Source organism: Poecilia formosa, unplaced genomic scaffold (genome assembly GCF_000485575.1).
Source record: "Poecilia formosa unplaced genomic scaffold, Poecilia_formosa-5.1.2 Scaffold7, whole genome shotgun sequence".
Lineage (NCBI taxonomy): Eukaryota > Metazoa > Chordata > Actinopteri > Cyprinodontiformes > Poeciliidae > Poecilia > Poecilia formosa.
In genome coordinates, this window is record NW_006799946.1 from 5,212,472 (window position 1) to 5,224,081 (window position 11,610).

The 11,610-nt window shown below is 39.3% G+C and overlaps 1 protein-coding gene across 6 annotated transcripts in view; it reads right to left on the minus strand.

The window, feature by feature from the left end:
• The window catches only part of LOC103153124 (PH and SEC7 domain-containing protein 1-like), a 79,687-nt gene that overhangs the window by 34,204 nt on the left and 33,873 nt on the right, over window positions 1-11,610 (minus strand). For 2 of the 6 annotated variants that reach the window (XM_016661142.1, XM_016661147.1), the window contains exons 6-10: window positions 9,603-9,800; window positions 7,221-7,301; window positions 6,540-6,652; window positions 5,282-5,340; window positions 3,912-4,001 (exon numbers count right to left, since the gene is read on the minus strand). In XM_016661142.1, coding sequence (XP_016516628.1) covers window positions 3,912-4,001; window positions 5,282-5,340; window positions 6,540-6,652; window positions 7,221-7,301; window positions 9,603-9,800 — 541 coding nt within the window. The remainder of the gene's footprint in view (window positions 1-3,911; window positions 4,002-5,281; window positions 5,341-6,539; window positions 6,653-7,220; window positions 7,302-9,602; window positions 9,801-11,610) is intronic. The other 4 variants (XM_007573937.2, XM_016661161.1, XM_016661155.1 and 1 more) reach the window with 3 other exon arrangements.

Genomic DNA, 11,610 nt, shown 5'->3' on the forward strand with positions numbered 1-11,610 from the left:
TGGTCTCGGGTTAGGTGGTCTTGAACACAACACTGTATCTTGACCTTTTTGTATAAGAACAGCAGTTGTAGCCCCATATTTTTTCTGAATATTTCAGTCACATTCCTTTCTTTCTTTATTTCTTTCTTTCTTTCCTTCTTTCTTCCCCCATTAGCAAAAAGAAAATAAGTCATCAGCCTTTTCTGTCGTAATCAATGCTGCTACGCATTCGATAGCATCAATCTGGCTAATTACTGTTTGACGAGAGCGGCTCGGCGTCTGATTGAGCCGTGCTACAGTTCGACTCAAGCAGAATTTGTTCTCCTGCTCCACTGCGGGCTGGTAACCTACTTCAGAGCATCATTAGCTCCCACTTCAAGCTTTGAGCCCTGAGCAGTGCAGAGAGGAGAGAGTGAGCGGGAGTGCAAACCTATGCATCTCTAAGCTGCGCAATAAAGAAAGTTTTCACTAAAGCACAAGCTCGGGCATGCAGCCAGAGCTCCAAATCCTGCAGGGAGCCGTGCTGCTGTAACCGAACAGCAGCTTTGTTTTGTCATGAGGGCTGCGATGGAGGAGTGAAGGAACAATGATGTTGAAGGAACGCTTATTTAGCAGACTGTGGCACCAGGAGAGCAAGTCCTGATCATTTCTACAACTAAAGTACACACGTCTAATGTGTAGAATGTCGTATTTAAAAATAGATATTCTGACGTACTGGGACACATAGATTTTAAAGTCAGCTTAAGCAGTATAGAGAAATGCCGGTTCTATAAATAAACCGGAAAAATGCAGAAAATAAATGAGCAACTTTTTTTTTGTTAAATGCAACAAAAATGGCAGTTGTTAGTCAAGAAAAAGTAGGACACTCCCACACTTATCCGCACTTATAAAACAGCTAAACTACACAGGGATGTGGCATCAGGTGCACATGATTAGGACATAAATACTCTCATAGGTATGGCCTATTTAAAGCTCAGATTTTTATTTTGGTGAAGAAGACTTTAAGAATAGAATAGAATAGAATAGAATAGAATAGAATAGAATAGAATAGAATAGAATAGAATAGAATGTAAATATCCTTTACTGTCTCACAATGGGAACATTTCTGTTCAACAGCAGCAAACAGACTCACACAAAGATAGGATATAAAAACAGAATAAAGAGCAAAAAGAAGGATGTAGCATCTTATGGATCTTGTAAAAGATTAAAATGGGTCTAAAAATAAACTGTAGACAGTCATTAAACTGTCCACAAGTCACAAACATTTAGAAACAATGGCAATAAGCCCAAGTCTGGCCATCCAAGTTCACCATGAGAGCAGACCACAAGATGCCGAAATAAGTTTTGGTAACACTTTATTTGAAGGGGTGTGCATAAGACTGACATGATGCTGTCATAAACATGACATAACACCTCTTCTGAACATGAATGAGTCTTTATGAATGTTTATAGCTGTTGTCACGAAGTGTCATTCGGAAAATAATGACACTTTTAATGCAAAGTTGCTTTAAAAGTTGCATTAAAAGTTCATTAAAAGTTCCAACTTTGCATTAAGGTGTCATTATTTACCATATAATGTAAAGTTGGCACTTTTAATGGACTTTTAATGAACCTTTAATGCAACTTTTAGTACAACGTTGAACTAAAAGTTGCATTATTTACAGAGTGACACTTCATGACAACAGTCAGACATTCATAAAGACTCCTTCATGTTCATAACGGGTGTTATGCCATATTTATGATGGTCTCATATTAGTCACACCCCTTCAAATAAAGTGTTACAGACGTTTCCCAGAAAATCTAAAATATCATCTTGTGACCTATATTATTGTCTTATTCCTGTTGCTACTCTGTGCACAAGCTTAACTCTCATGGTGTGCCAGGAAAAAACTTTTGCTTTGAAAGAAAAACAAAGAACCTGGCGTTTGCAGAAGATCAGATGGACTAAAACCGGGACAAGAACAAGTGTAAACGTGGATATCTGGTCACCAGAGCAGCGGACATCTTTGATATAAACCGAACACAACATTCCAGGAAGAAAAGACGAACCATGAAGCACGGAGACGGGAGTGTCACATTTGAGGATGTGTTGCAGCTGCAGGACCTGACTGTACTGCACTATTAGATTTAGGGTTCAAAACTGGACAGAGACAAACATTTGAAAGGCTCATTCCTAGTGTAAATTCAAACCAGGCACGAAAGGGGAAATGGGAAAGTTGGAAAATGAGTTGAGGAAATGAGGGAATCACTGACGCTGATGATGGTGGAGGAGGAAGTCATTTAGAAGCAGGAAATTATGAAGCGATAGCAGAGAGAGAGAGGACAGCAACAAACAAGAGAGGCTGTTTAGAAATTAAAGTACGCTCGGAGAAAGAACAACGAAGGTAAATGTTAGACTGGATTAAAATAAACACGACTCCCTGACAGGAAGTTTAAGGTCTGGGGATTCATTAGTCTTTGGCTTTTGTATGCAAATTCAAACTGTAACAAGTTGCTTATTGAAATAAAAAAGATGAATTTTTCAAAAAGAAAACTGTACACTATGAATTTAAATATTAGTCAGTCAAATTGAATTGTACTTTATGAAAAAAAATGAAATATTTGGAAGTAGTTAATTTCTAACATATCTACTTTGTTTAGTAAACAAATCCTAAACATTTGATGTCCGATGTCCAGAAGAAAACTGTAGGTCAAAGGTGACTGCCAGAAGACTTCCTGTGTTGCATTCAGCTAATGCTAAAAGCGAATCAGTTAGCTGTTAGCAGCAGATTCCCTTAAAAGAGACCCAAACTCCTGCAGGACCCTCACAGGACAAAGTTTTATGCCTTTTTAACCACTTCTGGACCAGACCCACAACTATCAGGTTTTTTTTTTTTTACACATTTACTTGAATCTGATTAAATACAGAAAAGTGGACATATACAGTTTTGCAGCATCTCTTTTGCACATGGAAATAGCAACTGTTTCCAGAAAAAAGATAGCAGCAGACAGAGACAAACTGCTGCAACACAATCCAGGAGGACAAGCTGAGGAAAGAAAAAAAGAAAAAACCTGAATGGGACAAAAGCTGAACTCACAGGGGGAGGTGAAGATAATCTGAGAAAGGTGGCAGCAAGACTGAGATTAAACTGTACTGGAGCTAAGCAGCCAAGATAAGAAGCCAGCAGGAGCGAGAAGAAGTCAGACAAAGACAGAGAGAGAAAAAAAGAGAGTTTGGCTCGAGGATAGAGAAGAAGAGAGTCTCACTGAGCTAGAATAAAGGAACGTGTGATGATTAAAAAGGCTGCTGTTTGATTTTACAAGCCTAAATAGGAGAAGTGATACAGGACTCCCTTTGTCTCTCCCTCCATCTGGTTGCGGCCACAAGGCGGCTCCTATCTACCCTTAATAGCCGGCGCAGCTTTTCATTTTGGTCCCGTTGTGGAAGCAGAAGGACGAGGCCTTGTTCTCTCCCTCATGCATTATAAATACTCCATTACAACCTGTTGGCTGGCCCTCTGTGGGCCTGTGGCATGTTGATGGACCACTCTGCAGATAATATCTACAGCATCATTATCAGGAACCCCAAACTGATTGGGTTATGTTACCGCAGAGCGCCCGAGGCCTCCAGTTGAACCTTGTCTGCTGGGTCGTAATCCGTTTAGAGCAACGAGGTCTGAAGTTGCTGATTTCCCGCGGCTGGTTTCATATGACAACCTCGGTCTTCAGATCAAAACTACAATTAATCTCCTGTAGCCGAAACCAGGAAGTGAGCGCCCTCTGGAGAGGCCGTAGGTGCCAGCTGGCAGTCGGCGTCGACCGAACAGGCAGTCAGCCGCACCGATCTGAGGAACAATACGCTGCTGGCGGGCACACACACAGCTGCCCTGCTATCGTCGGTGCAACATGCCAACATGCGTGCTCGCTGTTTTTGGACAGTGAGAAGGACTTACTTTGAGCAGGTCTTTGGGGAAATCCTGGCCACCGTTCAGTCCTTCCAGGTTGCCAATAAACTGTGTGCATGACATCCTCTTGCCAATGTTCTGGGGAATAAATAGATTATTTTATATTAAGAAACGCCTCGTTATCTCTAGCCAGCACATGCTACCACACAGTACATATTAGGCATGAACTTTTGAATCCTTGAGAACCTGTTTGTGGGGGGGAAAATGAGATGAAATTGAATTAGGAGATAAAAAATGTGTGCTTCTTGGCCGCTTGATATTTCAAATTTAGTCTATAATTCTGCTCATTTCTATTTCTTACTCGGCTGGACTACAGTCAAGGTCAAAGGGTTGGGGATGAGAACAGGTGAAAGCGTCCAAACTAAATCCCTGCTGAATATTCCCTACACCATGCCACGAACCCTGACGTACTGAAAAACACATTATGTGGGTTGAAATGCGAGGAAACGAAGCACATTTTGAGGATGATCAGGTCACACAGATCGAATAGTGCAGCTGTATTTGAATCAAAGGTGTGTAATATCAATGCTACATCTAAATAAGTCTAATTAAAACAAGTACAATGTCTGGATCACACACACAATAAATGAGTTGTAATGTATCTGGATAAGTTAGCATTCACTGTATCACTATTAGAAGACTTTTTTTGCTCTGTTTTTACATTTGACTAACTTTGTACTCAATACCTCATACTGATAGAAATGTTCAACTTTTGGACTTGCAACTTGTTGTACTTAAATCCTCCACTAGAGGACACAAGACAAGCAAAGGTCCTTCATTTTTTATTTTTTACATGTTAAAATTTGCAGTTTTCCCCTAATTTGAACTATCATATCGAGATAACGCCTTATTATGATTTCAACTCATCACAGTCTTCTGTTTCCTCTGAGGCAGCCAATGTTATCACTAAGTAATCGACTCTAATCGTGATTGCGCAGCCGCTGCCTGCGTCCTACACCAGAGGTGAGCTCTGAGGTCGAAACTGAGAGAGAACAAATGTGCAGAAACTTCCTGTAAGAGCTGATCCCCAATCCCACCTCTTTAATTAATCATTCTTCCAGAGCTCTGCGCCATCACCGAGCAGAGCTGCCAATGACCCAGATTTTTAAAAGAAGGCTGCGACAGTAAAACGAACAGATTAATAAAAGAGAAAGAGGCTCAAAAGTAAAAAACCTTCAGACCCGGATCAGAGCGCCGGCGGCTTCAGTTCGTATCTGCAGAACTCTGCAGCTAATGAAACGCCTACGTGTTTTAACTGCGGCTCTTTCATTTTGGTCAAATCCCCTTTTTAATCACCTGCGGTTTTCCCACATCGGATCTCCAGTCCACATTCACTCCGGTTCAACCGGAGGACCTACCTGACCGTGGAGGTCGGTGTTCAGCAGCATCAGGGCACAGGTGAGCGTATGAGCTGCATCTGCAGGATGAAAACATGGTTTTCTCGTTGAACCAAGCAGAGCAAAACCGTGGTGGCTTCCTGGCATTTCTCCTTCAGATCTGTCCTACTGCTACATAACTCTGCAATTTGAATATTTGCAAATACTTGAACATAAAGCTTATCACGCAACTTCAGCTTTTTCATATTTTGCTAAATTACAGCCACAAACTTTAGATTCATAAAATCCCAAAATCTTTTTGGGATTTTATGAATCCCAAAAAGGGATTCATAAATCCCTTTTTGGGGAAAATTGAGGAAAATTAAATGAGGTTTTCAAAATAGTTTACAAATAAAAATCTGAAAAGTGTGGGTTGCTATTATAAATTGTGGAGAGTGTCACCACTTATCCACAACCATAGATTACCGCAACTGAGAGCTTTTTTAATTTGGTTGTGAATGTAAGTTTTGCCTAAAAACTGTGTATTTTTTTTGTTTTTTTTTACTCTTCTCACATCCTGTTTCGTCACTTTGTGTCACTTTTCTTCACCCAGAGGTTCGATTTCTTCGGCTTTGCTCCCGTCTGTGTTGGTGATCCTGTAAATACTGATTCTGTGTCACTGCAGAAACATGAATTCCTACATTCAGGTGCATCTTTGGTGCAATGTCTGTCAAAAATAGCAATGCTTTTTATGGTATTCAGAGGAAAGAGTTACATTTTTACCACATATAAAGTTAAAAACTGCTCTGATATAAAAAGATGTTTTTGTCCATTTCCTTTGTCCTGAATGTGAGAAACTGCAGACAGGTCAGGTCTGAACGTGGGATTTCTCTTAACACTCTTCCTTAAAACGCGGACTCTGGATTTCATTTCTGGGCATCACAGTAAAGGGGTCTGAAAACAAATGTGAGCCACACTTTTTGAGATTTTTATTTGTGAATCATTTTATCGCTTTTCTTCCACTCCACAAAAATCCACATAAAACCTCAGTAAAATGCGACGTTTCTGGTTGTAACGTGACAAAACGAGGAAATGCCAAAGGGGTGTAAATACTTTTGCAGAGCACTGGAGCTGCAGTCTCCGTGGTCCTCTGCTTGCAAGTATTTCTGTCGTCACGTTGGCTCAAAGCCGATATGCCAGTTATGATCACTTTTATAAAGAAACAATTTCCTTTGCAGCACATGTACTAATATAAGTTGATCTTTCAAGGCTCTCTGAGTGTTTTCCCCGCAGCGCTCACCCTCAGATGGCAGGACTTTTGGGTTGCACTCCAAGTAGCGTCTGGAAAAGTGTGACAGCACCCTCTCCCTCTCCTGAGTCTCCCCCATCAGAGCAAACTGCCTGAGGAAAGTCCTGCAGCGCAAACACAATTCATTCACCAGATGGTTAACAAACAGAAAGCTGGATGCACAAGAAAACATGACCTCATTTAAAGCGTTCAAGCATCAGTGTGCACTGCAGATATGCACTAGCCTTTGCTTCTTTGAACAGATTAAAAGTTTTCACGATTTTCATGACTGCACCCTGTAAAAAAAAGTACTAAAAGTGTGCAAATGTCTGAGGAATGCATGATGCATGCCTAATATGCATACAACAATAAAACGAACATTAAAAGTCGAGAGTTTGTCTAAAAACCTTAAAATAAATCGATATTGATGCAATATTACAGTTCTCCTCTAGAGAGCAGTGTTTACCACAGGAGAGTCCTGCAGGGCCAGAAAATGCAACAAAAACATTTTTAAAAATCCAGGTTTTAGGCCAGAATCAAAGTACTGTGAGGCACAGACAATGATTTTGAAAGTATAAGACAAACACAATGAAGCTTTAACTACAGCCAGACTTGAAATATTCATAGCGTGCATTCATTTTTAATCAAAAGCATTCATGCTTTGTGCTAAAAAGACGTGACAGGCTTTCTTACCGCAGCGCTTGGTCAAGAGTGAGGCCGGTAAAACTGAAGAAACTTAGATACTCTTCTGCAACCATGCGGCTGAAGTCGTTGCTACAAACAGACACATGACGCAAATAAATTTAGGTAGCCGTGACGGGAAAGAGAAGCCAACATAAGAACAAACAAGAGAACAAAAGAGCATGAAAGCAACAACAGTGTAGCGTTCAAACAGTTTGAGCTTCCTGTGTTTGCTGGAAAAGTCTCTGTTTGTGCCATCAGTCAGCTTGAGATACAGATTGGAGGCCAGAATAAAAGAGAAATAACAAAAGAGGATATTCCGAGGGCGCGTCTGTCAAACAGTGAGACAAATCCTTCAATCCCAAAATGTCTCTCATCATTTCAAACAAGCAGCAGAGTAGCGGATCGAGCAGCAGAGAACTTTACGAATGCAGATCCGTTTAAAACTCTAATTTAGAAGCGAAACACTGAAAAAGAACAAACTGATTTTCCTCTGAACTGCATGAACAAAATGTGGAGTTCAAATGAAAATAAACATCTGAGAAGTGTGATTTTCACACCTCTTTCTGATACCTTTAAATTAAACACAGAAGAAAAAAAGTCCTTCTCTAATTAGTAAAATTAATCTCAGTAGAAATTAATTTATCCCGTAAAGGCCTCTAACCATCCAGCCGGACCTACAACTAAACATTTCAGATCAAAACATGTTGACGTCATAAAATGGTCCAGTCGAAGTCAAGATCTAAATCAAGCTGTAAATCTGTGACAAGGATTGAAAATGTATGTTCTCCGATTTATCAAATCTCTATGAACTCGAGATGATTTACAAGAAAAATGAGCGACAGATTCAGAGTCTGGAAGTGCAAAGATGCTAGAGACGTTTATCAGAGGAAAGGCTGAACACATAATATACCTGTTACATTTTTCAGATTTCATTTGTAGATTATTTTGAAATCCATGTATAATTTTTTGTCCACTTCACTAGTCTAGTATTATTTGTCACTTAGTAGTTTTATATTTTTACAAAACTACATTATTTATTATCATTTTCGCCTGTAGCATTAAAAAAAGTGTTTTTAAACATTTTGCTACAAATGATTTCCAGCAAGTTTTCAGTTAGCTACATAAAAAGTTCAACAGTAAGATCTATTATTCACAGAAAAGAAAAATAAAGCATACGCCTGGTTGAAATTGACACTCTGTGAGTCATGTCAGCAGGATGTTACATTTGTAGAAATGTTAAGAATCCAGGAAACTACTGCACTCAAGTGACACAGTAATGATCTCAGATGCTGGAAATCTTTCAGCCAGCGTTGCGTTTAGATCAGATGTGACTGTGGAGAGGCAACCCCATTCATGGTCACAATCTTTTCTGACAAACGAATACAAAGAGCAGAAATAAATCTCCAAATTAAATGATGCAAAGAAAAAAAAAATACATGTGTGTACGGGCAGCTTGCACATCTGCTGCACAACGTGTCGGGCTCTGGAGCGAGACCTGCTGCGCTCCACACTTCACGTTCTACGAGGGAACGCTGCAGCTCTGCAGGAAAAGACTGCAGGTGATAAAGTGAGCCGCCTGCAGATATAAAAACACGCTGAAAATATTTTGTATATGAAGCGAAACAGAAGAGGCCCACGAACAGCTGAGCAGACGAAATCCAATATCATCCAAGAATGTGATCATGTGACTCTCAGTTCTTCTCAGTTAACCCTTTACAGTGACATTTTGCTCTGTTCTCACTACAGAAATGTTTTAATATCACACTAAAAAACTTTTACTTTTAGATGTTTTGTTTTTTTTATCACATAGAGATGACCAAGTTTGTTAAGGATAAGCTGTAAATATGGACTGACATCAACGTCGAAAACTTAATTAGGATGAGCCAGAATTTCATGTAATCTTACAAATTTGACTTTTAAAGTTTTTTTGTTTTTCAACTCTTTTTTTTTCTTCAGCATGATTTATTTAATTAGATTAAATTAATTAATGGATTAACATTTATTTCTAATCCACTTAAATCTGATTTATAAGCCATATTAAAACTAAAACTCCAGAGGTGAATAAGTGTTGTGTCACAATGCAACAAAGGGCTCAGAACCTATTTTAAATGTGACATTTGGGGCCGTTTGTTCTTTAAGTAAGAGAAATCCTCAGAAAACATAAAAACTGCTTTTTAGATTCCAGGAGATAAATCTAAGTAGCTGTTAGCTCAAAACATGTTAATTCCTCATTTGTGACCTCGTGTTGCACAGGGTGCCATCCTGGTTGGGGACTGAAAAACCAGTGAAAACCCAAAAGAGCGGAGAGATAAATCTCAGAAACCCTGGCGAACCATTCATCAGGACCATTGGGGAACGCTTTAACAGCACAATAAACCCGTGGCGGCTCACTTCTTGCTGAGGTGGCGCGACACGTCCGACTTCCTGAATCCATCCAAGTGAAAGAGACGCTTGGCGAGTCGTTTGGCGGCTGCCACGTCACCACGGTGACTGCCGTTTGTGAGGGTGTCGCTGCTGCCCAGACCCAGCCGGTCACTGAGGTCCTGGTCCAGCTCGGAGTCCGTCGCCAGACGGGCCTTCTCCCTGCTGCCGGGGGGGGATGATTAAAATGACAAAACAGAAAAATGAAACTGATTACGATTCAGGATGAGAAAGCGGACGAAAAGAAAGTGGAGAATAATCAAATAGAACGGGCAAAAGAAAAGAATGACACTAGATGGTGATTAAAACTAATTTCAGTAAGCCAGTCATTCAGACGTCTTCTGCCTTCGAGGGACAGTTCATGATCTTATTTTGAAGTGAGGCTTCTTTATGCAGTGGATAACTGTTTTGTTTTTTTCGTCATTTACCCCAGGGGTCATTGACCTTTACACTCCTAAGAGATAGTTTTTTCCTTCAGTCCAGCTGAACTAGATTTGTTAGGAAACCAAAAATCTACATAAATCTTTGAAACAAAATGACTTTTATATCGACTATTGTAGGAAATTTGTTCAGATTTTTAAACTGAAGTACAATTTCACAGTTGCTATACTCTCTTCAATTAGAAATCCCATTTTGATATAGGAAATGAGGTCAAAAAGCATGCTGTTTGCAACTTATTGCCACAAAAAAGCCACTTCATCCTTACACTTTTAGTGTAAAACCACTAGCATTTTGTGTTAGGTTTATATTTTAAACACTGCTACACTCTTAAGCAGGACAAAGTTCTTAAGACATTTCCAGTAACGTTGGACAGAGTTCTTCTTAGGAACTTTGTCCAAAGATTGCAAACCAGTGGCTTAGTCTAAATGCAAATGGTTCTTTAGGCCAAAACAGGCAGATAGTTTTAGCCAAAACTACCTAAAACTAGCAGCTGGTCGGACAAAGACCAAAACCAAACCGGATCTCTCCAATCCCAAAAGCTTTAGGACGATTCACACCGACACTACTGTATGAAACTTCAACCATTTTAGCTTTTGCACAGGAGGATTCTTGACACAGAACACAATTATTTACACAGGAAATTGATGTACAATAAAAATAATAATATCAATAAAAATGTAAAATAAGAACTAATCACTAAAGTTAGATCTTCAAACTACCAATGGAAACACACACAGAGAGCTGATTAGCACCCACAAGGGTTTGATTGACCTAATTCCAATAAAGATGTTTCTATTGATTACAGAGACAGTGTTTAAACATATTTTTAACATAAAAAAAAACACATCAATATTGTTTTAAAAAGTTGTTCCAGCTTTTATTTGATGGTGTTAAAAGTACCAAAAGACACAATGGGAGCTAATGTAAGTTAAAAAAAAATAAATAAATAAATAAATAAAACACTCATAAGTTGACAATATGTGTGAAGTATGAGACATGGTATAAAGGAGAACAAAAATTTTGATTTAAAAAAAAATTATTTCAAGTTTTATTTTACTCTGATTATAAAATTTAATCACCCATAATAGCTGGACTTTTAGTTTTCCTCCATCTCTTCCGAAAGTAAGCTCATTGGTTGGTTCATAAGTGCAAACTCATTACATCTGGATTCTACTGTACTAGTATTTTAAGCATGTTATGTCACGCAGATGAAAGAGAATTACTTTCATAGCCTTTGCTAAACTGTGGATGAGAGAAATGGGGTCTTTGGGTTGATTTAGAGGAAGTAGTGACGACGGGGGGGCTTTTCATCAAGAGCTGTGTGACGTCTCTTATTGAGCCAGCTGGCCAAAGAAAACAATGACAGTCTGCAGTTATAATCCAAAACTCAACAAACGCTGTATGAAAACAAGATTTTATTTAGATTTCTCAAAGGGCGGCCGAAGGCAAGGACACTCGCGTTTGTACGTCAAGAGTTACAAAATAAAATTAAATGTGAATGAGTGGTTTCACCAGATTCACTGCAGCGCTTTGAGAA